Source organism: Lissotriton helveticus, chromosome 8 (assembly GCF_964261635.1).
Source record: "Lissotriton helveticus chromosome 8, aLisHel1.1, whole genome shotgun sequence".
In the NCBI taxonomy this organism is placed as follows: domain Eukaryota; kingdom Metazoa; phylum Chordata; class Amphibia; order Caudata; family Salamandridae; genus Lissotriton; species Lissotriton helveticus.
In genome coordinates this window covers 1,596,261,264-1,596,288,771 of record NC_136069.1, presented here as the reverse complement: position 1 = coordinate 1,596,288,771, position 27,508 = coordinate 1,596,261,264, and the positions used below count along the sequence as shown (strand labels likewise).

At 46.3% G+C, this 27,508-nt stretch overlaps 1 protein-coding gene across 1 annotated transcript in view; it reads left to right on the top strand.

Annotated features, from left to right (window-relative positions):
* LOC144773550 (interleukin-1 receptor type 2-like) overlaps positions 1-27,508 on the top strand; it is a 95,647-nt gene that overhangs the window by 17,225 nt on the left and 50,914 nt on the right. Inside the window, exons 2-3 of the mRNA XM_078658641.1 lie at positions 13,285-13,359; positions 22,094-22,159. Coding sequence (XP_078514767.1) covers positions 13,293-13,359; positions 22,094-22,159 — 133 coding nt within the window. The 5' untranslated portion in view covers positions 13,285-13,292. The remainder of the gene's footprint in view (positions 1-13,284; positions 13,360-22,093; positions 22,160-27,508) is intronic.

Here is a 27,508-nt window from a genome sequence, read left to right as displayed (position 1 = left end):
CATCGAATCAGATGTGCATGTATCCTATGACGTTTGTGTGTGGTGCCCATACCTCGTACATTCCAGGTGATTATAGTATAGCTGTCCAGTGCATGCATTGTGTCAATCTGTACATCCTATAGGATGCAAATGTGGTGCGTAATAACACGACTAAAGTGTTATCTGCGTCATGAAAGTGACCAGCCCTCCCCCCAACTTTCCCAATACACGGTCTGGGACCAGAACTATACCAGACCACAACGTAACATTGCAACAAGCAAATCAAAAATTGCAAACCAGGGGCCTTTGCCATGTGGGGGGCGGTTCCTGCACCTCGCACGCGCACGTGCATGACCTTGAGAGAGCTGTGTGAAGCTACAACGGTATCCGAGCCCTGTCAGTGCTCTCCTGCAATAGGCATATAATTAGCAGGTAACAATGTTCAACAGTGTATCTTAGTTACGCCGTAGAAATGCATCATAATGTATACTTGCGTGGGTATATCAACCAAATAAGTCCATGATCAGTTGGGGTGTAGCCGATGGGAACAATGCTACGCTGCCTTCAGAGTCCGAACCACGTGAAGATTCCTCTTCTGTGGAGGATTTAGTCTCGTTACCAGCTCGCGGACCGTTTGTAAAGGTTGCCGTCGCGATGATCGCCTTTTGCTTAGATTGTTGCAGCCGTAGCGAGGGGACTCGCTTACTCTGGAAGGACCTTCGGATGGGTCCACCTCTACGACCCATTGATGCAGTCTGTTGAGATCCTTTGGTGGTGCCCTGGCGGCTAGTGGTGTCTGCTGCGGCAGTCAGCTCCATCACCTCGATCCAATCCTCGACGTCCCCAGGGCTCTCGAAGAAGTAGGCTTTTTGTTCATGTAGTATCTTCAGGCGTGCCGGAAACAAGAGAGCATATTGGATATTCAGGTCCCTTAGCCTTAGCTTCACATCCAGGAATGAGGAACGCTGGCGTTTGACCGTTTGCGTGTAGTCCGGATATAGGGAGACTCTCGTGTTTTCAAAGGTGATCGGCGCCTTCTCTCTAAAAAGTAAAGTAAAGTCCACATTTGTAAAGCGCACAATCACCCGTAAGGGTCTCTAGGCGCTGGGGGCCGTCGGGAAGATTAAGCGAGCTATTGCCCAGAGTCACATGGTGCTGGGCTAACCTGCCGCCAGAGCCGGGGATCGAACCGTGGTCCCCAGATTCCAGCGTCAGTCGCCCTGGCCGCGGCGCAACACCTCTTCCTCTCTGGCCTTCTGCAACAATTCGTCTATCTCTGAAATTGAGTAGTTTCACAATAAGGGGACGTGACGGGGCACCCGGTTTCGGTCTGCCAGTAGGTATGCGATGTGCCCGTTCAATGCAATATTGCGAGGAGAGACCTTCCATCGTTACATGGTCCCTAAACCAGTGTTCCATGTAGCTTGTGGCGTCAGTCCCTTCACTTTTCTCCGGCAGGCCGATCACTCTGATGTTATTGCGCCTTGCCCTTCCTTCCGCGCTCTCCACCCGATCTATTAGGGCAGCTACCTGAGTCTGCAGGGTTTTCACATCCGCCTCCGCTTGTTTCTGTTGCGGTAGCATCTCCGCTAAGGTCTTGGCGTGGTCTTTCACTTTGTCTGCTACCTTCGTGTGATCCGCTCTCAGTAGGGTTAAACCTGTGGTTAGAGTACCTATTTGCGACTCTATGGCCTTCCGGGAGTCTCGCACTTCCTGCAGAATAAGGTCCAGCTTGTCTATCTGTGCGGGCACCACTGTAGGTGGGACACAGCCTGATCTCGGCGTAGTATCCACATCATCTGTCATATCGTGCGTGGGGTCCACCACCATCTGGCCCTGCTGTTTCAATCTGTTTCGTCCCATAGTGTCGGGGTAGTGCTGTCCTTCCTCGTATCCCAGTAATACTATAGGGGTAAGAAGGGAGCAGGTTACACTCCAGCCGCACGGCAGCGCCTGTTGGGTCGCAGCCGCTGAATACTAGTGGTATTGTCACCAAAGTCACTTACTGGGTGTAGCACGATCTGGGAAATGGCTCTACCACTTGTGTGCGAGAGGTGGGGGGGCCGTTTTTCTCCTGGGTTGTGCCCTTGCAGAGCTGAGTATTCCAGCGTGCACCAGCCTGTGCTGTTGTTTACAGAAGGGGGTGTTTGGGGTGTCTCCATGCATCCGCATCGGGGGAGAGAAAAAGAGGCTTCCAATGAAAATCCCTGATATGCCTCCGTTTGTCCCCGGGCTATGGTGGTGAGAGCGCCCACAGGTTGGTCAAAGTTTTTGTTTTAGGTATGCATCCAGCGTGTAGCAGCTTTCCAAGGGTGAGGATCACACTCTCATACACTTTTCCTTCCGTGTTTGGGATCGGGGCCTGTGTAAATAGCTTCTTTCCTCTACCATGCCGAAGCTCCGCCCCCTCGCAGTAGGCCGCACAGCCCCGGGCTCACGTAGTTGTAGTGCCCGCAAATAGATACCACAGAGTTTCAGCCATCCGCTCGCTCACCTCAGCGTCCTCCTCTCTTAGCGGTGTCCAGCAGTCCTTCGTGGCGTCACAACAGAAAGTGGATGAGTGTCCGGAGCACCTCCATTAGTCGGGTGCAGCGGCTCCCGGTGTAGCGGCCCGCGTGGTTCCCCGTCGCCGCCTACCAATAACTTCCGTACGCAGCGGTAGCCGTTGATTTTACGGGTGATGGTCCGTACTCGCAGCGCCAGATTGTCCCAGCACCCTCGGTCACTGGAGAGTGTAATTTAGGCGCTCATAGGATGCAGCAGCGTTTTAAAATCAGGATTTTGTACGGCTCGGGTCCGGAGCTCATCTAAGACACGTCCGCCATGTTCAGCGGCTGGCAACGCCCCCAAAGAACAGCAAGCATGAGGAGTGATTGAATGATCAGTGGGAGATTAGATATTCTGGAATGATTTGATGTCCAACTGATATTTACAAACAGTATAATCGACACGTAAATTCAAAGTCAATATTGTGTATGATTAAGTCATATTGGCCCAGATTTACAAAGCCCTTGCGTTGCCCTCATGTCACGCAAGGTGGTGCACGGCAACACAAGGGTTTGAGAGAGATATATTATGGCATGCAGAGCCAGCTTGCTTGGCTTAATAAATCTGGAGTAACGCAAGGCAGTGTAAGTCACTGCCTTGCGTTACTCCAGATTCACTAACCCACGCACCCAACAATGATTTTTGGCGCATTCCCGGATTTACTAACTCTAGTAAACCTGGCAGGTGTTAAAATGTATGCATTCCCAGGTAAGACGTAACAAGTAGAAATATGTTTATTTTTCCTCTTTCTATGTGTGCTGCATTCTGAAAGTGAACGCCGCAGTGCTTACTGCAGTGAATAGTATAAATAAACAATTCAATACAAGTATTAAAATGGCTCTCCATCATACCCTGAGTCCGAGTGTGTGTCATCAGTCGCTGCCAGCTGTTCTAATCTGCCCATCTTCGTTTCGGTTTCTACCAGTGACCTATGTAATGCTTTTCGTGCACCCACCGTTGTACTGATCGCCCTGACCCGCAACACCGCCTTGAACGCATCCCATTCTATCAATCTGTTGGTCGCAGTGCCGGTGTTTTCGGTGAAGTACCGATCTATCGTGTGTAGTATATCTGTGCGAAATACCGTATCTTCCAGTAACTGTGGCCATAGGCGCCATGTGGGGACCGGTGAAGGTACCCTGCCCCACGTGACAGTAACCTCCAGTGGGTTATGGTCGGAGAATGTTTTGGGTAGGTATGTAGAACGAAGCACCTGCATTGCAATAGCATCAGAGCATACAATCCTGTCTATTCGTGTGTAATGAGTGCACTGCCGAGTAAAATGAAAATTCCCGGTGGTCTTGATGTCGCATCCTCCACACATTACAGAGTCTCCAACCCGTCATCCAACGTACCAGCGCCTCAGTTTGCTTGAGTACCCCTGTGCCGCGTAGTGGCAGATGTGATCTATCTACGGTTACATCTACTACCGTATTGTAGTCCCCACCCAGTATCCAGGGGCACGTATCCCATCCTGCAAGTGCACTGCTGAGTAAATCCCAGTTTTGTCCTGATCAAAATTAGGGGCATAGATGGATCCTAACACCACCAATTGTCCGTCCAGTGTCCCCCGTACAAAAACATATCTGCCCTCCTTATCGATTTTTTGTTCATGCGCCACAAAGGGCACCCCATGACGTATCCATATCGTAGAACCTCTAGCGTAGCCTGAATAAGAGGTGGAGAAAAACTGCCCTCTCCATTTCTTTCTAAGTTCTAATATTTCACCGGCCACCATGTGTGATTCCTGTAAACAGGCTATTTGCACCTTGCATCGAATCAGATGTGCATGTATCCTATGACGTTTGTGTGTGGTGCCCATACCTCGTACATTCCAGGTGATTATAGTATAGCTGTCCAGTGCATGCATTGTGTCAATCTGTACATCCTATAGGATGCAAATGTGGTGCGTAATAACACGACTAAAGTGTTATCTGCGTCATGAAAGTGACCAGCCCTCCCCCCAACTTTCCCAATACACGGTCTGGGACCAGAACTATACCAGACCACAACGTAACATTGCAACAAGCAAATCAAAAATTGCAAACCAGGGGCCTTTGCCATGTGGGGGGCGGTTCCTGCACCTCGCACGCGCACGTGCATGACCTTGAGAGAGCTGTGTGAAGCTACAACGGTATCCGAGCCCTGTCAGTGCTCTCCTGCAATAGGCATATAATTAGCAGGTAACAATGTTCAACAGTGTATCTTAGTTACGCCGTAGAAATGCATCATAATGTATACTTGCGTGGGTATATCAACCAAATAAGTCCATGATCAGTTGGGGTGTAGCCGATGGGAACAATGCTACGCTGCCTTCAGAGTCCGAACCACGTGAAGATTCCTCTTCTGTGGAGGATTTAGTCTCGTTACCAGCTCGCGGACCGTTTGTAAAGGTTGCCGTCGCGATGATCGCCTTTTGCTTAGATTGTTGCAGCCGTAGCGAGGGGACTCGCTTACTCTGGAAGGACCTTCGGATGGGTCCACCTCTACGACCCATTGATGCAGTCTGTTGAGATCCTTTGGTGGTGCCCTGGCGGCTAGTGGTGTCTGCTGCGGCAGTCAGCTCCATCACCTCGATCCAATCCTCGACGTCCCCAGGGCTCTCGAAGAAGTAGGCTTTTTGTTCATGTAGTATCTTCAGGCGTGCCGGAAACAAGAGAGCATATTGGATATTCAGGTCCCTTAGCCTTAGCTTCACATCCAGGAATGAGGAACGCTGGCGTTTGACCGTTTGCGTGTAGTCCGGATATAGGGAGACTCTCGTGTTTTCAAAGGTGATCGGCGCCTTCTCTCTAAAAAGTAAAGTAAAGTCCACATTTGTAAAGCGCACAATCACCCGTAAGGGTCTCTAGGCGCTGGGGGCCGTCGGGAAGATTAAGCGAGCTATTGCCCAGAGTCACATGGTGCTGGGCTAACCTGCCGCCGGAGCCGGGGATCGAACCGTGGTCCCCAGATTCCAGCGTCAGTCGCCCTGGCCGCGGCGCAACACCTCTTCCTCTCTGGCCTTCTGCAACAATTCGTCTATCTCTGAAATTGAGTAGTTTCACAATAAGGGGACGTGACGGGGCACCCGGTTTCGGTCTGCCAGTAGGTATGCGATGTGCCCGTTCAATGCAATATTGCGAGGAGAGACCTTCCATCGTTACATGGTCCCTAAACCAGTGTTCCATGTAGCTTGTGGCGTCAGTCCCTTCACTTTTCTCCGGCAGGCCGATCACTCTGATGTTATTGCGCCTTGCCCTTCCTTCCGCGCTCTCCACCCGATCTATTAGGGCAGCTACCTGAGTCTGCAGGGTTTTCACATCCGCCTCCGCTTGTTTCTGTTGCGGTAGCATCTCCGCTAAGGTCTTGGCGTGGTCTTTCACTTTGTCTGCTACCTTCGTGTGATCCGCTCTCAGTAGGGTTAAACCTGTGGTTAGAGTACCTATTTGCGACTCTATGGCCTTCCGGGAGTCTCGCACTTCCTGCAGAATAAGGTCCAGCTTGTCTATCTGTGCGGGCACCACTGTAGGTGGGACACAGCCTGATCTCGGCGTAGTATCCACATCATCTGTCATATCGTGCGTGGGGTCCACCACCATCTGGCCCTGCTGTTTCAATCTGTTTCGTCCCATAGTGTCGGGGTAGTGCTGTCCTTCCTCGTATCCCAGTAATACTATAGGGGTAAGAAGGGAGCAGGTTACACTCCAGCCGCACGGCAGCGCCTGTTGGGTCGCAGCCGCTGAATACTAGTGGTATTGTCACCAAAGTCACTTACTGGGTGTAGCACGATCTGGGAAATGGCTCTACCACTTGTGTGCGAGAGGTGGGGGGGCCGTTTTTCTCCTGGGTTGTGCCCTTGCAGAGCTGAGTATTCCAGCGTGCACCAGCCTGTGCTGTTGTTTACAGAAGGGGGTGTTTGGGGTGTCTCCATGCATCCGCATCGGGGGAGAGAAAAAGAGGCTTCCAATGAAAATCCCTGATATGCCTCCGTTTGTCCCCAGGCTATGGTGGTGAGAGCGCCCACAGGTTGGTCAAAGTTTTTGTTTTAGGTATGCATCCAGCGTGTAGCAGCTTTCCAAGGGTGAGGATCACACTCTCATACACTTTTCCTTCCGTGTTTGGGATCGGGGCCTGTGTAAATAGCTTCTTTCCTCTACCATGCCGAAGCTCCGCCCCCTCGCAGTAGGCCGCACAGCCCCGGGCTCACGTAGTTGTAGTGCCCGCAAATAGATACCACAGAGTTTCAGCCATCCGCTCGCTCACCTCAGCGTCCTCCTCTCTTAGCGGTGTCCAGCAGTCCTTCGTGGCGTCACAACAGAAAGTGGATGAGTGTCCGGAGCACCTCCATTAGTCGGGTGCAGCGGCTCCCGGTGTAGCGGCCCGCGTGGTTCCCCGTCGCCGCCTACCAATAACTTCCGTACGCAGCGGTAGCCGTTGATTTAACGGGTGATGGTCCGTACTCGCAGCGCCAGATTGTCCCAGCACCCTCGGTCACTGGAGAGTGTAATTTAGGCGCTCATAGGATGCAGCAGCGTTTTAAAATCAGGATTTTGTACGGCTCGGGTCCGGAGCTCGTCTAAGACACGTCCGCCATGTTCAGCGGCTGGCAACGCCCCCAAAGAACAGCAAGCATGAGGAGTGATTGAATGATCAGTGGGAGATTAGATATTCTGGAATGATTTGATGTCCAACTGATATTTACAAACAGTATAATCGACACGTAAATTCAAAGTCAATATTGTGTATGATTAAGTCATATTGGCCCAGATTTACAAAGCCCTTGCGTTGCCCTCATGTCACGCAAGGTGGTGCACGGCAACACAAGGGTTTGAGAGAGATATATTATGGCATGCAGAGCCAGCTTGCTTGGCTTAATAAATCTGGAGTAACGCAAGGCAGTGTAAGTCACTGCCTTGCGTTACTCCAGATTCACTAACCCACGCACCCAACAATGATTTTTGGCGCATTCCCGGATTTACTAACACTAGTAAACCTGGCAGGTGTTAAAATGTATGCATTCCCAGGTAAGACGTAACAAGTAGAAATATGTTTATTTTTCCTCTTTCTATGTGTGCTGCATTCTGAAAGTGAACGCCGCAGTGCTTACTGCAGTGAATAGTATAAATAAACAATTCAATACAAGTATTAAAATGGCTCTCCATCATACCCTGAGTCTATAGAGCAAATTACTTACCCTCGGTAACAGTGTATCTGTAAGAGGCACTGAGGCAGCACCTGCGCAACCGTATGCCAGACTGTATGGGAATAGCGGACCAAGAGGCATGCAGTATTCACAGACCTCAGCACCAAGCTGGAGGAAGAGAACATGCGCTTCCAGCTCTTGGATTCCCTATCGGGTAGTGCTGAAGGGAATGTGCCCTTGGAAGAAGAGGCTTGGACCGCCAAGCTCTCGGGAGAAGGGTGTTGGGAGAGGAAGATGGGATCGCCCAGAGCCGTACGGTGGTGGTGGGCAATCGTCTGTTCCACAGGAGCCCCCGTGCTGGGCTTGGACCAAGTGCCCAGAAGGACATCCATGAGGAGGGTTTCATTGAAGGGCAAGCAGGGTTCAGAGGAAAGATGCCACCGGTTGCAGCACCTCTGTCAGGAGGTTAGTCCTGACTGCCACTATAGGGAGCTCCAGGTCAAAGCCACGGCGACCCTAAGCACCACCACTGCATAGGACACTACCTCCTCCGTAGCCACGGTAGGGGGAGAAAGCATGCCAACGTCTGGGGAGGCTGACGTCGATCCGGCTCCGTCCATCTCAGGGATGAGAATGGGGACGCCCTCGGCCGGGATCGGTGCTTGCGAAGGTAGAGTAAGGTTGAACGGCGTCGATCCGGATCCAGGTCTGGATCCATGGGGACCCTGCGGCACTGGGGCTAGAGCCACCAGCATCGAAGGCCCAGGGCCCCCAACCAGCTCCAAGAGGCCCGAAGGTGCACCAGCCGAGTCAGGCTGCCCAAAGATACAGCAGAGGGCTTCGTAGGGCGTACAAAGCTGGGCAGGGGATGCCCCAGCTCCTGGAAACTGGGGAGGCACAGTCTCGTCACTGAATCAGGCACCGGAGATGAATCCCCAGAGCAACAATGCTCTGGTTCCTGCGTCACGTCAGCCAACCGACAGGGAGAAGGCGAAGAGTGACGGGGCTTCTTCTCCTTCTTCTTGTTCTTCGACTTACCCGAGGGGTGCAAAGACTTGATTGAGGTGTGGTGGCTCTGCGACCGGTCTCGAGACCCCCCTTGAGTGAGACCGGGAGCGACGCAGATCCGACTGCCGGGCCTCCAAAAGCTTTCGGGACCGCTCCCGCAAAGACTTTGGATTCATCGCCCGACAGTATGAGAACGACTTCGGGTCGTAGTCGCGCTCCAGGCACCAGAGGCACATGAGGTGCGGATCCGTCATGGACATCAGCTTGTGACAGGAGTCACAAGGCTTGAATCCTGTTCGACGATGTGACATCCCTCGCGCACCAGGAGTCGAAGACTCGAAAAAAGACATCAACAAAAGTCGAAAAAAGTTTAATCAAAAAATGACTAAGGGGCAAGCTCTCTCTGGAACTTAAATGTTGTTGTGTTCCCACCTGTAGGGAGTTCAAAGTGGCCTCATGCAGGCACAACTTCAAGCAGCGAGTTACCCTGCTCTACTGTGCTCTACAGGAGGACCATGCGGCACAAGTCCAAACCAGACTACCTGGCAGAGAAGGTCCTTCCATGGGCTACAGCAGGTCTACTTCAGTAGTTCCTGTCCAGCTTCTTATGGCTGTCCTGATGGCTGTGATGGAAGCAGTAACTGTGGTCAACATGAGGGAACATGATTCCTTTCCTAGCTGATATCTGGCTCAAGAAGTAGAGAAAGAGTCAGTCAGTGCTTACTTTGTAAAAAGATAATGGCCAGGGCCCGCTTCAGGAGGCCACTGCAGCTTGTGCCACACTTCCCCCCTGCCATCGCTGCCAATGGCAGTAGCAACACAACTACTAACCATCAGGTTCCTAAATGTTTGACAGTTCAGACTATTTCAGCCTCCAAAGCTAAAATAATGGCTTTGGTGGCAGGTATTAGTCATTTTAAATGTTCATTGAAATTATAAACACACGTAACAAGTTGTGCTCATCTCTAAATGCGACAAACAGCCCCACCATGTGACAGCTGTCATAAGTGCCGGTCTACCATTGTATGCAGATGATGTCCTTTTATATTTAAAGAACAGAATTTAGTGTCAGTACTTACGAACTAGATACGAGGCGAGCTCTCGGAACTGAAGGTTAACCTAACTTACTTGTGCCCTTTAAGGAAGTGTGCAGATGTAAGAGAAAATTATCTCCCCCATTAGCACTGAAGTGGGACGATGCATTCCCCCATCTAGGTGTCCAGATACAACCAAGAAAAAGACTCACTAGGAGGTAAACTAATGAAAGCAGCATTAAGCATGTGTGCGTCAATGACCTTCTTGAAGCACCTATCACTCCCAGCGATGGCTATAGTACCACTGACCAAGATGGGGCAGTTACCAAGATTGCCATAGTAATTTCAAGCCACCCTTTTGTGCCTGCCAGTGTTTTTTTGGAAACATCAATAGCTTAAACTCAAACCTCATTTGGGGAAGCAAAAGGCACAAAACAGCATCACATAAGTGCAACTCCCAATGACGGAGTGCAGCTTGAGCGCCCCGGACACAGAACTGTGCAGTGGCGGCTCGTCCATGGGGGTGTTCGGGTGCCGCCCCACTGCTTTCTCGCCGTGCGTGAAAGCAGAAACAAATGATAGTTATTACTGTAATAACTACCATTTGTTTCTGCCTTCTCGCACGGCGAGAAAGCAGAAGTTAGAGTGGGCGGTGTTACTCGAGGGCAGGGGGGTGCGGATTGCCCACTGTTGTTAATACTGTCTGTTTGGGAAGCCTAAGGCCGCCCAAACAGACAGTATTAACAACAGTGGGCAAGCCGCTCCCCCCTGCCACCTCCCACTCTCCCTGTTCTCTGTATGCTTGCTGCAGCATACAGAGAGAAATGACGCGGTTGGGGCAGCCGACCGAACCAATCACAACGCTGGGTGCGGTGGTGGGGAGGGAGGCTGCCTGCAGCCTTCCTGTTGACATGAGCCCAGACGTCAGACGAATTCAAAATCCAGGGCGGCGGGAGTCGGGAGTCTGCAGTCTCGGGACTTGAGAAAAGCGGGAAGCCAAAGCAAAGGTAAGTTTTATATAATATTTTATTATTTATTATCGCATGTAAAGTGCTCTGAATCGGGAATAGCAAGAGTAGAATTCAGTCTAAAGCCACACAGATCCCGCCTCACATTTCCCTCCCATGCAAAGGTTGCAGATAAAAATGCCCAGACTTTGGGAGGGACAGTTATGGCATGAAGGAACATACTAGGAAGGGCTGTCTCAGAGAATGTACACTTTTATCGACCAATTATCGTGGCCACCCTTCATAGATGGTTCCCTTTATTGGCTCTGGTGCTTCCAATCCTTTCCCGTTTTTCCTCGGAGCATTGCATTTCCCGGCCCCGGCTTTGCTTTTTATTTTATTTACAGTGCTTGCTTCATTTTTCCCAACCCCCCAGAACCTCCATAATGTCAGAATGACTAATCCACAAATGTTTTCGCCTCACCACTTTGAAATGTCACCAGCCGCCACTGGAACTGTGTTATCTAGCAGCACAGCTGCAGTGGTTGGCAAGACGACTGAGTGATGGCGACCCCATTGAGCAATAATACATGCAAGGTATTTCCGCTATGATTACAATGCTGACTTGCGTATTTATCAGAAACCGGGGCATATTTATGAGCCCCTTTGTGTCGCTCTTTCACCACGCAACGCGGTGCAAGAGCAACGCAAATGAAAAATGAGATTTATGAAGCCAGGACACCTTGCGTGGTCCTGCATGACTTCATAAATCTCGAGAAATGTAACGAAGAGCAAACTGCTGCTTGGCATTACTCTGCGCCAGGGAGACGTTTCTATGGGTTTTATGTGGGTGTTCCCATGCAACATCCATGGATTTTGACGCATTCCCAGATTTCCAAGAACTTGTAAGCCTGGGAATGCACCAAAAAGATATGCCTCCCCGGTAGAGCCGTAACGGGGAGAAATATCTTTATTTCTCCTCATTTGTTCCTATCTCTATGTGCGCTGCATTCTGCAGCACACATTGAAAAATGAAAAAGCCTCTCAGGATTGTATTTGTGCATCCTGCCTATCAGGCACCCTTGCATCATTGTACAAGGGTGCCTGCATTGGCGCTAGGCTGCTGAAATGGCGCCAGCACAAGAGAAAAGGACAGGAATGTGCCCTATTGGATAAATATGGCACATTCCTGACCTTTCAATATGACGCGGCGCAGTGCAACCAGGTGACTTGCTGCGCTGACCTGTGCCAAAAAATTCATATGCCCCAGAGCAAACAAGCATTGGCAAAGCTAATGGGTCTCATCTATGAGAGCGGTTAGCTTTGGTAATGTTTTGTAACTATGTTGTACACTAATGAAGTTGCTGTGCAGAATGGAGAAAATGAATAAAAAAAATTAGGGCCATATTATCAAGAAAGGGTGATACATTATCGCGTCTTTTATCGGCAGGAAACTGCCGCTAAAGCGGCGATAAGGGGCTTGATAATATGTCCTTGTGAATTCCCATAGCAACCCAGGTTCTGGTGTTAACCTGGGCTGCTATGGGAATTCACAAGGGCATATTATCAAGCCCATTATCGCCGCTTTAGCGGCAGTTTCCTGGCGATAATGTATTGCACTTTCTTGATAATATGGCCTTAAGTGTTATGACGTGGCCAGTGCTTATGTGCTTTTTTAAAAAGTGCATTAGCACTGGTCCTGTCAGAGCACTGTTTTTTGTTTTTTTTGGCAGCCATGGGCTTCTCAAAGGCAAAATGGAGGGAGGGAGGGTGAGAGGGATGGACGCAGGTGGGGGAGACGACAACCTAGAGGAGATGGGGAGCACATGAAATACAGAGAGTGAGTGGGAGGGGCTTTGGGTAAGCAGACAGACCAATGATGGTGTGTGGAAGAGGCAGGGTAAGCAGACAGACAACAGAGGGTGGGCGGGAGCGGCTGGGGCAAGCACACAGCCAATGGAGAGTGGGCGGGGCAAGCACCAGGACAATGATAGGTGGGCAGGAGGGCCTGGGGCTAGTACGGTGACAATGGAGGGTTGGGCTTAGGGACTGGGGCAACCATACGGACAGCAGGTGGAGGGTGGGCAGGAACGACTGGAGTAGAAAACAGAGTGGGAGAAGTACACGAGGGAGACAGCTTAAAAACATACACACTTGTAGAGTGTTTACATAAAAAGAAAAAGGTAGCCCCAGAAAAGTGAACAGTGGAAGGACACAAGTAATGCGTGCATGCTCCAGGTGAGGGACAAACACACGAAGAGGAAGGAAGCCTACAGAAACAAACAAATAAGTAGCAAGCAAATAAGAGTGACAATGAAGCCAACCAATGGTAAGCAATGTGTGACCTCTAAGCCACATGTAAGGTAACAAAAGGTCTCACAATTTAAAAATCGAACCAGAGGCAGACATGAGTGAATAATAATGGTGTGAAAACAGAGCGACATCTGGAGAGTAGGTTGATTAGGGAATTGGGCAGGTTTCATATGCCAGGTGGCACCTATCTCGCATCAGTGTCTCTACTATGTAATTGGCATACGCCAAGCTGTAAACCTCACTCTTGTGTAGTGGGCAAGAACAGAGCAGAAGCTGTCAATAATCCTCCAAATACCGAGTCTTGCCTAACTGGGTCTTCCCTTTCTTCTAGGTTACACAATGCTTCACTCTCTTTGGCTGATGCTCCTGCTGGCAGCTTGCAGCGGCACTCACTCCAGTGGCTCAGGTAAGGGGCGATCTAGGACGGGTGTCTGCACAAAAAATATTTGGGTGGCAAACAAAAAGGATCTTAAATATGATTTGGGTGTCTCTCCCACTTTCAATTGCTATATTCATGACAATAGTAGGACAGGAACAAGGGAACCCTACTCACGCGGAACCAGGGTAATAACTTATTATCAAAAGACAGAGGCTCTTGTGGACACTTAATGAAGCAATTTCAATGTATACGAGCACAATGGCAATATATTGGGTTATAGTAATATTGGAGAGAGAAAGAAGGAAATACACCTCTGATTTGTTTTTGAATCAAAAATATTTATATAATCCTTGAAATGAAATACTGTTACAAAGTAATACATTTGAACATATAGTTCTGAGTGAAAGATGTCCCAGTGAAAAACAGAACCTAGAAAATTTGTGACATATATGTGAGATATATACAAGATTTCCAATGCTTCATATAAACGACCGTTTACATATATATGCACAGTATACAGTGCTAGATACAGTGATCAGTGCTGGTGAACAATGATTCATTTATGCAACTTGTCCACGGCGTTTCAACCCTGTGTGCAGTGTAGGGTCTCTTCAGGACCTATGATCGTAGGGACATCTGAAGGGTAATGGACAGGCTCGTGTGGAGGGTGTGGCACCGTGCATAGGATAAGAAAGGGATACTCACATGGGTCCCAGCCGTTCGCCACAAATTTTTTAGGTTCCGTTTTTCACTGGGACACCTTTCACTCAGAACAATCAGCTAGATTCATCAAGCTGAAAACGGCTAGCAAAGGGCCAGATTCTGAGAATCTGGCCCTTTGCGAGTGCAATATTTGCATTTGGGATTCATCATCCCAAATGCAAAAATCGCTAATTGCGAAATCGCATATTTGCGAGGAATTGCATTTAAGGAATCTCTATTTGAGATTCCTTAAATGCAATTCATTAACCATTTTCTATTAGCTAATTCACTATTCCTGGCCGCTATTTACCACGAAGTCAGACTTTGTGGTAAATAGCGAAAACTCAGAAAAATGCACTTTAGTGCATTTTTCTGAGTGGTATGTTACACACACACATGTCCTTTGGACATGTGTGTGCGCAACATCTGGCTACATTTGCTTTTCAGGGGTGCTACAGGGTGTCCTTTGGACACCCCTGGCACCCTTGAAATCGCATCCTTATTTGCGATTAGCAAATTGCTAATCGCAAATAAGGAATAATTCCCCATTCATTCCTATGGGCCTTTAGGCCCATAAGAATGAATGGGGAGTTATTCCTTATTTGCGATTAGCAATTTGCTAATCACAAATAAGGAAGATATAGGAATCGCAATATTTTTTGCCATTCCTACATGAATCCCGTTTTGCAAGTCCTTATTAGCGATTCCTTATGAATCGCTATTAAGGACTCGCAAAACTGGATAATGATGAGTCTAGCTGTATATGTTTAAATGTATTACTTTGTAACAGTACTTCATTTCAAGGATTATATAAATATGTTTGATTCAAAAACAAATCAGAGGTGTATTTGCTTCCAATACATTGCCATTGTGTTCATATACATTGAGATTACTTCATTAAGTGTCCGCAGGAGTCTCTGTCTTTTGATAATATATTCATGACAGTAGCACCCTTCTATGGCAGCCATCGTGAAAGTTCTCCAGTATTATCCCCTTGAAAGAGGCAGTCATTTATACATGTTGACAGGGAGTAAAGACCTCCAGGTTTCTTCTTTTCATTGTGATATCAATCAACCCAAGAATCCCTGAACACAGCAGAGTCCTTCAGAGTGGCTCTTAGTTTCCCCGACATCGATGCTAAATATCCTTGCATGTAAACACTCCACAAAATCTTACCCAATGTTGAGAATGAGTGACGTCTTCTGGAATGGTTATAATATGAAATAGGATAGGGGCCTCAAATATATTCCCCTAAACTTTGGGCAAAGCCAAATTTCAATGGAATTTTTTTCAGAAAACCTGAAGTTCTGCCTAGGTCCATCCCCTGTAGAAGGAACTCCTTGTCTGGGGCTGTTGATGGAATGTGGCAAGGAGTTGAGCTCTTGGAAAAGAATGGCTTCAGAAATGGGCCCTCGGACAACAGTCCAAACGTGAATACAAAATAACAACTTTAGGGTAATAGCAAGTTGTTAGTCCTTGGTGAACAGGTGGCCAGTCCTGAAGGCATGGACAGTAATTAGGTTTCCTCACCATCCTTTGCCACAGAAAAGGACCCATAGGCTAAACTGTGGAGTTGTGGTGTGCAGAGCTTCAGCAGCAGCTGGTGGGCTCTATGTTCCTGGTACTGATGGGCATGGAAAGTTGGAGGAGGAATGATCCTGCAGCATGACAGGTCCTCGTCTCCCAGAGTGGTCAGAGGAAGTAACACCTGGCAGGGCTGATGGCCACAACCACGGCAAGTACTCCTCTTTCTTTTCAGTGCTGCAGCAGCAATACAAGAGCCTCAGTCACACATGTCCTCGACTACCCTCTCTCCCTGGGATGGCTGCCACTTTCAGCAGATAATACAAGGAAAGGGGGATATCCTCACCTCAATGAGGGCTTGTGTTCCCCAGCTGAATCACCGCTCCCTCCAGGGGAGAGGAGGAGACCTTGTAGGCTAGATAAAACGACTAAACCACATGACCAGTCACTGCATCCAATAAACAACAAATGTCTAGTCCTCTGTCTGTCACCACCAGTGAGGCTGTCCTGTGCCCTGAGGAATGTGAGGGAGGAAATGCTGGTCATGCTGCCACCCAAAGATCTACCCTCCTGACAGGCGGTCACCATCTCCTCAATCAAGACTGGAAAAGCACCAGGCTGGCTTCTTCTGCAGTACAGTAGACAGTCTCCCCATACCCGTAGAGCTTCTGCACAAGTAGGTTCCCAGTTGTGACATTCCAGCTACGCCAGTCTCATCAATGCAAGGGACATAGATGAAAGTCTGATCTTCGCGAAGAGACAGTCCACAAGACGCTGGAGCGGCCTGCTCTACAGGCCCCGCAGAAACCTCACCGCGGCTGATTTTATACACTGCAGCTCTTCTAAGAACAGTATCTCCCCTCCACACTGCCCTCCACACTTATGCCTCCTAAAATGGGATGAGCTATTCAATCAGTGAGCAGAGATTGCAAGAGGGGTTTAAACCTCAGACTGCAGAAGGCAGGGTTTTTGTTTTCCCAAATACATCTGCATTAATAATTAAAATTACCCATGGATCTCATTGATTCAATAGCCAGAGAAGGTTTTCACTGTGGACTATGAACACCAGTGTTGAGCAGTGCTCAGCAGAAGATAAAAGTGTCAGCAAAGCCCACGAGATTGCTGCAGTCCTGGCATGCAGCAATAGTCTCTTATATTAGAGGCCAAGGTTTTCTTCAGTGTCCCATGCATCATTGTAAATGTGAATCGAAAATTGAGAATTGTCACTTTTGTGCAATTTAGGTGACTTGCTAGTAAGAGTTCAGGAGATCTCCAGGTCACCAGTCAGACCAGGGATGACCTTTTTTCTTCAAGTCAGATTCCATCAATTCCATATTAGTTTCCACAGAGTTTGCACTTGGACTTTGGAATACTAGATTTTTTCTCAATAAATCTGCTTCTTCACTGGATATATTCCTAGAACTTCATCTTTAATTTATTTGGACTACAGAAACATGTGTCTTTCTTTTTAACTAACACTATTGCTGTCAGATTTGTCTCACTTGCCCTTTTCTCACCCACTCCATACCCAAAAACAGGATTCTGGCAGAGGTATGGATATTTGCGGCCAAGGCTGTTATCCTAAGTTAAAACTTAAAAGACGTACCTACTTTCAGCCCATTAACCCTGATAAATTCAAAAATAAAATCTTTATGAAAATGTTAACGCCAAGAATAGCATTGGTCATTTTCAAACTGATTAGCCGGGATCAAAATAAGTTTAACCCCGCTCATCAATTATATACTAACATGCAGTTCTTAGTGGAAGCCATTGATTATTTTACCACAAATAATGTCCATGCAACAGTGCTATTTGTGGATGCCGAGAAGACATTTGACTTGGTGAACTGGAAATATCTGTTTAAAATGATGGAGATTTTGGGAGTACCCAACCAAGTCAACAGCCAGTATGTGTGAGGGATCTATTGTGGCTCTGGTGCTGAGCAGAAGAGTCACTGCTTGCATAAACACCAACAGATATACAAGACGGGGATCTCGCCCTCTCACCCTTGTTATTTGAGGTTTTTATATAACCTTTAAATGTTAAATGTCGTATAATTGTAAAGCGCACAGCTGCCTCAGCAAAGGGGCATCCCGGCGCGGTATACCGCTGGGGAACCCGTCCTGGCTTTCCCTGTGGGATGGTCCCTACTGGGAATCCCCAAGGTGAAGCCAGGCATCCCCGGCGTTGATGGGGCCGTTGTGGAGATTAGGCAAGCTAATGCCCAGAGTTGCCGAGTGGGACCCCAGGTTAGAGTAGGCACCGAGGCGAGAATTGTTGAGTCCGCTGACTCTGGTCCACGACCCTGCCGCGTCGGGAATTGAACCCTGGTCCCGGGCCGACTTCTGCTCCCTGGTCTGCCGCCTCTAACCAGTGAGCCACACCACACCACTGATGCCTTGAGAAAAATGGAGACAACCATGGCGCTAATCTCAGGTGCTCCTAACTTGAAACTGTACACCGATGATCTGATACTATATTTTCAATCTGTCGGTAATGTAATTAATGAACCTTTTGATACACTGTCATTCTTGACTGCGATTGCAGGATACAAGGTTACCACTACTAAATTGGATATTCTGATTTTTAATACTGATATTCAATCACTACCCACGTTTTACAGACAATTTATTATAAGAAATGAATCATATTTTAATTTACTGAGCCACCATTTTCTTTATTATCTCATATGAGAGCACCTTCAAATATACAAGTTCAGCATGTCTGCTGTACAACAAACTCTTTTGTTTGATTTAAAAAACCAAACTTTTTTTGCTCCATATATAATACAGATCTAGCCACATATAGGATACACAACATCTGACTTGCTCTTAGTTAATTAACAGCATTGTCATCAGGGCGGGCAAGCATGTCTCTCAAATCATGCTTAAAACCTATCACTTTTAATAAATACATAACTAAAGCATGAAGTGGTAGCACGCTGTCATTTGAAATCAGCAGATTTATATTGAAATGGCCACAAAATTTCCCACGGACATGCGGTTTTACTGATAAAACTACATAGTGTGCAAACAATAATGTTTGGAAATGAGTTTCTGTAAATATTTGTCAAGTAAAGTGTTCTGATTTATTTTGCTCCTATTTAAATCTTTGTTTGTATCACACTTCTCAATTACAAAAAAAATCCTCTTGTAATTCCTGATATATTTTGAAATTTTTGAGCTATTAATTTACAAGCTAAATGTTATGTTTTAGGAAAAAACTGACACCCTGTTGCATTTTGTTTCACAATGATTGTCAGAAAATTTGCTTGACAAAAACCTCTAACTATTAACAAAAAGAAAAATAACTCTGTTTTCCATTGAGCAATTGTTAAAAAGACAAACTGACATTTGACCTCTTCCCTTGAACAGACAGCAAATGTGTCGAGACAAAAACAAAGGGGCATATTACCAAGGTAGGCGATATGAAATTATCGCCACTTTTGCGGCCGTTTTTCAGCCACAAAGCGGCGATAATTTCATCGCCCTATTAGCAAGCTTTCGCGAACGTCAGTTAGCGACAGCTTTTAGGTGAGAGCGAGCGGTTTGGGGCCCGCCTTGCAAGTCAGCGATATTTATCGCTAATGACATGCAAAGTGGGCATACCCAACCTGTTAGCCACTGAAAGCAGTCGCTAACATCTCTATCGTCTATTTTCAACGCAGGCGTAGCGATGAAAAAATTTGCGCTAAGCGTGAATATCGTTGAAATCTAACGCCTGCTCAGACCACTTCTTAACCTGTATATCCAATGGGAGTTGGATATTCAGGTTAAGACCCTATTGGCGTTAATGCCTGAATATCGCTGGATTCCTAGCGATATTCACGCATTTCGTCATGTCGCCGGATACTTTGTCGCATTGGAGATAAACGTTGCTAATAGCACGTTATCTCTGCGATACGCGGCGATAAAAAAAATGTTGCTAAGCTTATTTAGTGATAAATATTGCTAGTTGTTGATAATATGCCCCCAAGATCTAAAGCCATCTTTATTGCTCATTCACTTTCCGAATGAGCAGAACTCTTGTTCTTTTCCAGATTATATTCACTCACCAGATGGGACTAGTAGGTGATAAAATAGCTCAACCTGATAAAATCTGACTCGCACTGCATGTGGGTGAGTAGATTTTTCGAGGCCTGAGGTACCTGGGGATTAGGGTTTCTTAAATGTATAAAGATTTATATAAACTAAATTATACCTCACCTTATCCATAAGATTAGGTATATGCTGGACATGTGGGATTACTAATCTCAATTATAGGGAGAGTAGCAAGGGTTAAAATACATATATTGCCTCTTTTAAAATCTTTGCTTACACCAATTCAATGCTGTTTAACAAATACACTTTTCCATATAATCAATTCGGAAGTCAATTAACTGGAATAAATGTCAACCACTGTTAAATCCAAGAATGTTCTGTCTTTTTAACTAAAACTATTGCTGTTAAAATGTATCTCGATTGCCCTTTTTTCACCCACTCCATCCCTAAAAACAGGATACTGGCAGAGGTGTGGATATTAATTTTCACCTCACTAGATTTGTGGCCCATATTGTTATCCTAAGTTAAAAACTTAGAAGAAGTACTACTTTGGGAAGAAGTATGGCAGCTCTTCCAGTCTGACAGAAACAAATATATTGCAGCTTTCTGAATAACAAATGCCAGATTTTATAACACAGCTGGTTCCAATTTATTTGACAATTGTTTCGTAGAAGGGATTGAAAATTGGTAATTTTCCCTCTCTTTATCACCTTATTCCCCTTATCTGAATTCCCAAATTAGATACTGCACTATGGTCAAAATCCCAGTGCTCTAAGCAGCAAATCCATTCAAATTGATACACCGTCAAGATCTCCAAGGGGAAATAGGAAGATAGGGAAAAAATGGATCTGGGGAAATGAGAGGATTAGTTCATTATTAGCAAACTAATCCCCAGAGAAAATGTTAAAATTAAAAACTGCCATCTTCAGGAGATTAGCCGAAATTTTCCTGTTTGCAAATTCAAAGTACATTGCACAAATATACTCCCGCACATGTTTAAGCTTCGAAGGGGGCAGTGGAGATTTGTTCAAACCACCAAAAACTTCTAGGAAGTTAGGTAAGTGGGTGCGGAGGCTGCAGAGTTGCCAAAATAACTTCAAATAGCTGTTCAGAGCAAAAAGAAACTGATATAAATTTGATCCAGGAAAAATTGGAAGAAATATCCTCCCTTAATTGCACCGGGTTCAAAGGACCCGGTTTCAAGCAAATGCACTATGCACAATGGCTGGTATACTACACTCCTGTACAACTACACAAGTGTAACACAAGTATTACCAATACCGGTGCTAAATGTCTCGAACTTGGAACTTGGGTCCATCTTATTTGGGTTTGGCAGAGGTTGTTTCGGAAAAGGTTAGAACATTTATTCAAAATTCGCTTGGAGTTTTTATTTTACAGGATGCAAGATCTATTTTCTTTGGCTAGCTCCTGGCATTTGGGGCTAAGACCAAGAGGTGTCTGAACCTTGCGGTTCATATCGATTTTATTAGCTCGCTCCTTGATCACAACTTATCGGAAAGTGAGTGAACCTCCAGAGCTGTGGCTCACCAAGATTTTTATGGCGTATGTCAAAGAGAATCTATGTGAAAAAAGGGTGGGAGAATTTTTTTTCTAAGACATGGACCTACTTTTTACACTTTACAAATGTGACTATTTGATTTTGGCAACAGCTACATCATGAATTGAACTAGTCGTGACATTTTATCTTTTATGATTTTGAGGTTTGTGTTACTTTATTAATTACAAATTAGATTAATCTATTTGTATTTATCAGTAAATCTAATTAAAAAATTTAAATAAAATACAAAATCTTAGTCTGACCTGCAAGTATGAACACCTGTTCCCATCACACGGCCACTACACATGGACAACCTGGTTGGGACATTCTGTGTCCTTCTGAATGGGGGCTAGTGTCAGCCTTTGCTTTTTGCTCCCTAGCTATGCATTTGCCAGTGGCCTCCTGCTGCACTATTGGTCAAACTTTAACAGGTTAGTGGACTAGTGAATGCTACGAGGTATGCAAGCTGAAAGAGGTGGTTGCTGATTGATTGATGACACTTTATTAGCACACTCTATGGACTCGTCTCTTAGGGCGAGGATTTCTACTTTTCTGTGGTCATCAGATGAAGAGCTCAGGAGATACACAAGGTTTCAGAAGTGAATGAATCTTAGTATTTATTTCTTCACATCCTATTGAATTTGGTAATGCTAACCAGAATCTTAAGGCCTAAAATCAAAAGTTCGTGCCTCTTTCCCTCTGATGGCGACGCTTACTAGTAACCAGGAAACTGGAAAAGAGGTCTTCCTTCTGATAAAAGCTCCTTTCTGATTGTCCTGTGATCTTCTACTCTAATGTTCTATACACAGTCATCCTACGAGACCTGGAAACGGAGCATGCTAACCACTTGGGTAGCTGCTACTAGGTCAGTTCTCTTTACAGATCATGGGGTTGCCCGACTATTGTCAATTAATTAAACCTACAACTTATATTCCAGATGTCGTCACCAAGTTTGGGCCAAAGATAATTTCCCCGATGAATCGCACAATCACTCCAACTTCCGGTAGGTACACTGGCTTCGCTTTTCAGTGTTGCATTGAAAATGTCAAAAATCTGCAGAAGAACAAATTCCGGCTACTGCTAGGTTTTAGAATAAATCATAGGTTTTTATCATAATTATGTGGAATAAAAGAGCAATTAAAAGTGACAGTGGGGCTTCCGGGTGTTTTGACAAAGTAGAAAAGAGGTAATTAAAGATCTGTAGTTGTGCAGTAGTATGTGTGACAGATTTAAGAAGTGTAGAGATTAGAGAAGCCCAGATATCATGTTCTATTTCTTATGCTATGGTACGTTATGTTGCTAGCAATTTTATTGTGCAGTCTGGCCTTGTCAAACCTTGGTGAGATGGTCTATCTCAAGTCTGCCTGCCCTGCTCAAACCGTTGCAATATTATCTTCTGTCCCCTTTCTTTTTTAGAAACCCCCCAGTTGTGGCTTACCAAGAGCTGATGGTTTATTTGAGACTTCTATCTCCCTCAGAAAGGCTTTGTCAGGCAAAACTCATTCTTATGAGCAGGTTCCACATGTCTAAGTGGAACAACCCACCAGTTTCATGAAGCATGAAGATATGGAATGGAAAAGCAAGGATCCAGAATAGGGATATTGTCTGCCTGGGGGAATCCCTTCAGACGCCCAAGACTGGAAATGTGTTCAATGTTTCTTGGGCTTTTCTTATCATTCTGTTTGAAAACTTCACAAGCACTGAATGTTCAGGAAGCAGAGGGAGTATGTGTGCTAATGCTGCAATAAAGAGCTCATAGTTGTAGTATTTTGAATGGCACATCCCCACACTAGAGACAAGCTTCACCTTTGGGGTCGCAGACAGATCCCAAACTGAATCCCAGACTAAGAGTAGTCAATTACTCATTTGCAAAGAAATGGTGTGTAAAGACTATGAGGTGTGGAGAACTGGCTACTCACCTTGGTTTTGATGTCAAGAGGTGTGCCATCAGGTCTTATCCTATGTGGCCCAATGTGAATGTGGCCTAGCTGTTGTACGACAGAGAATGGTGTGAAGTAGTAGTAAGTATTGCATGGAGAGAATTGTGGGCTACTACTCTGTGGTTTAGCATGAAGCTCTATTATGTTGGTAGGGTGTACACCAAAAGGTACCTTAGGGCAGAAAATTCATCCTGCGCACCAATCATTAACCCGGGGTAGCCCTTTAACACTAGAAGAGCAGGTCGTGCCACGACAAGGGTCATTTAATGGCAGTACAGACCTCAGCAGTTCTGCTACCTTTGCAAAACCTTCTTAGTCTAAAATGCCAGTTACTGATGAGCCTGAAGGAGAGGTGAGTAATGCTGGCAATGGTCGTGGGAGCTTTGTCAGCCAGGTTGAGGTGGCACTGAATGGACCACTTACTGAAGAGAGGAGGAGGCAGAGCGAGGAAAAGGATCAGGTCAGATAGCCCTAATAATAGCCTCTTTCCTCACAATCTGAGCTGTACCACAAACTTGGACCAACAGTAGCCAGTTCCCATCTACAGGGTCCCAGACCTGCCTAACTATGACAAGGCCGTGCTAGGCAGCCACGGAGTCTACCAGCAAAGCGATGCTCGAGTGCTCAAGAATCGTTCAATTAGGAAAATGACCCCCCTCCTGATTTCAGAAACAAACATTTCACTTATCTGATATCAAGGTGGGTACCATTAGGTGTACATTTCTAAGGTACACCTAATCTGTGCACACATTATACCTTTCCCATTCTTAGTTTAATACAATAGAAGAGTAAGTCTGTAATATTCAACCATTTTATTACTAAAGTCATCTCAAAACATTTTATTGTGTGTAAAAAGTGCACAATGTCGAAATGTGGGGCTTTTACTCTCACCACCAATCACAACAAAAAGCTTTGTAGTTTGTTTCTTGACACCCTGGGCTCTATTCATAAAGGTGCTTTTGCGTACTTTACACTTTTCAGTAAGTTTACTACTTTTTGGCTATTCACAAAATCCTATCAATCAATCAGTGTTCTTGTGAAAGCGCGACTACTCACCCATAAGGCTCTCAAGGCGCTAAGGGTGGGGGTGGGAGGGGGGGGCTGCTGTTCAGTCGAAAAGGTCCTTCCTGGATTGAGGCAGTGATGGTGATTACCTAAGGTGCAGAGGCAGGGAGTTACAGGTCTTCGCCGTGGGTAGGAGAAGGATCTTTCTCCAGCAGTGGTCCTGCGGATCTGTGGGCTGGGGGCTAGGGCCTGATCGGTGGAGCAGGAAGGTCTGGTGGGAGTGTGAAGGAGAGGCGGTGGTTGAGGTATGCCGGTCTGGCGGTTTGGAGGACCTTATAGGCGTACGTGGAGAGCTTGTTGGTGATCCTTTTGTTGACCGGGAGCCAGTGAAGGTCTCTCAGGTGGCTAGTGGTGTGGATGTGGTGGGGAATGTTCAGGATGAGTCTGGCTGAGGCATTTCAGGTGTTTTGCGGCTTCTTTTGGAGTTTTTGCTGGCGTAGAGTAAATTTACTGCAAAAGTGTACATATCTCAACGAAATTGAAGGGCCTCTGGTCTATTCACAATCTGCAGGGGCTATTGACCAAAGTAACTTACACTTTTGAGTAACTTTACTACATTTCGCTATTCACAAAATTCAAGTGCAAAGTTACTCAAAAAAGTTCAAAGTAAATTACATGTGTAAATTACACAAAGTAAAAGTTACCATTGTGAATAGCTCATGCAGTTCAACAATAACCCCGAAGCCCATCGGTTTGGCGAAGACATGTAAGTTACACTTTTGGAGTAAATTTAAACTCTGATTTTGTTGAATAGCCAAAAAGAAGTATACTTACTCACAAGTGTAAGTTACATTTGTGAATCGTGCATTCAATGTTAGATTCTTGTTACAATTACTTTATTGTTATAACTAACATAAATTCCTAGAGATATCATTGTAAAGTGGTGGGGTTTTGAATATGCCTCACAATTTAAAATGTAACAAAATTGTGTCCCTGCGTACATGAAATGAAATGAAAAATTACATTTGTAAAGCGCACAGACTACCCGTAGGCCTCGCAGCACTTTTGACTGAAATCCAAGGCGGACAGCTAGAATGATTAACAGGCATTACTGAACAGGTGGGTCTTTAAAAGCCTCCTAAATGCCATCCGGTTATCGTTTTCTCTGAGGATAAGCGGAAGAGAATTCCATATTCTCGCAGCATTGTGTGAGAATGAGCGGCCGCCCCAGCGAGCCTTGTGTATCTTGGTCGTGGTGGCTAGTTGCAATGAACTTGAGCGCAGAGCTCTGAGGGGAAGGTAAGGGGTAGCTAAAGGGTGCATTATGGCTGGACCAGTCCTGCGGATTGCTTTCTGAACAAGACACATAGCCTTAAATTGTACCCTTGCTGCCACAGGGAGCCAATGTAACTTTTTTAAGGCATTTTTGGCCGACTGCCAGCGAGGAATTTGAAAAAGCAGCCGGGTCGTACAGTTTTGGGTGACCTGGAGTTAATTGATCACTGCCACCGGGGTTCCCAGATAGAGAGCATTACCATAATCCAGGCGTAAGAGAATCAGGGCCTGGATCAGGACTCTCCTCGCCTGGAATGGGAGCAGGGGGAGTACCTTCCGGAGCATTCTCATCAGCCCGAAAAAGATAGATGCAGTTTTGGTGGCCTGAAAAGTAAAATCCAGCGATTTATCGAGCCAAACTCCCAGGCTTTTTATCTCAGATTTAGGGAGGGGGGCGGGGCCCAAACATGTGGGTCAGAAGGAGGTCAGACTGGTAGGTGGAGGGTTGCCCAGTAACATGACCTCCGTCTTCTCTCCATTCAATCTGAGGCAAGAAGATTTCATCCATTTGGCCACTGCTTCTAAGCATGAGCTCAGTGTGCTAGACGACCCCTCAGAGTGGTCTAATGAGACCACCAACTGAGTGTCGTCTGCGTAGGTGACAATACGGACGCCAAATGGATGAACTATCTCCGCTAGGGGCCTCATGTAGATGTTAAAAAGTGTGGGGCTCAGGGCAGAGCCCTGAGGAACCCCACACTTGAGTGGCTGTTTGGTGGATACAGCCTCGCCCTCAAACACCTGGAAGAAGCGTTCGTCCAGGAAGGAAGCAAGCCATGCCAGGGCCGCACCCGACACTCCCATGCCCTTCAAACGATGTAGTAGGGTAGCATGGTTAACCGTGTCGAACGCGGCGCTGAGGTCTAACAATATGATGCCCGCTTTCCCTCCCTGGTCCAGCACCGTTGTTTCTTCGGTAACTGCTAGCAGAGCTGTCTCAGTCCCATGCTGGGGACGGAATCCCGTCTGAGAGACGCTTAGCAGACTATTGGACTCCAAGTAGTCTACTAGGATGTTGTTAATATGTTTTTCTAGCAGTTTACTCGTCCAGGGTAACCGGGAGATGGGGCGGAAGTTGGCTGGATTATTTTGGTCTAGCGGGGCTTTTTTAAAAGAGCCCTGACCATTGCACACTTCCACCCAGTCGGTATTATGCTTGTGGCAATTGAGGTGTTAAGGACGTCGAGAAGAGCTGGTCGAATGACATCCATGGCCAGAGTGAGAAACTGGGGGGGTGCTGGGTCACTAGGAGAGCCTGATGTAACTTTAGAAATTATTTCCTTTATAGAGGTGGAGTCCAAGGGGGTGAAACTTTCCAGCATACAGGGAGCTGGGGTGATTGGGCAAGCTGTAGTAGCAACCTCCAATTCAATTCCATCGGTGGAAAAGGAAGAGTAGATGGTCTGAATCTTCTGGAAGAAGAAGGTTGCTAAATTATTACAGCGAGCTAATGCCCCGTCTGATGACATTCACTCGGGAGGAAGGGAGATCAAAGATTTGGCTATTTTAAAGATTTCTCTGGGAGCATTGGCTGCCAGATTAATCTTTACATCATAAAACTGGCCTTGGGCAGATTTAATTTCCTTTTTATATAGCTTAATTGCGGCTCTGTAATCAGATTTCCTAATCTGAGAGCGATCTTGTCTCCATGCTCTTTCAAGTTTGCGACAAGATAGTTTCATTTCTCTTAATCTAGGAGTGTACCAGGGGGCTACTTTTTGCCTCTTGGCAACATGTTTCGACACCTGTAATGGACCAATTTCACACATGTTTTTGATCAGGGTTTGTGACTCTGTAGGGAATGTGGGATGGTTGGTTATTAGTGATAAACAGTTTGGAGGTTTTTGAGGAAGAAGAATGGCTCTTATTTGATATTGATACATTGTTTATTTATTGTTTGCAAAGGTTTCGTGAGATAATTTTTTTGGGGGGGGGGTTTATTGAGGATGTTGGACAGCTGAACAAATATTGATGACAAAATAAACAATATATTACTCTTTTATAATGGAGGATATGTGCACGATATTTTTACCTATGAGGCAGAACAGTATGCCTTTAAAATATATGTAAAA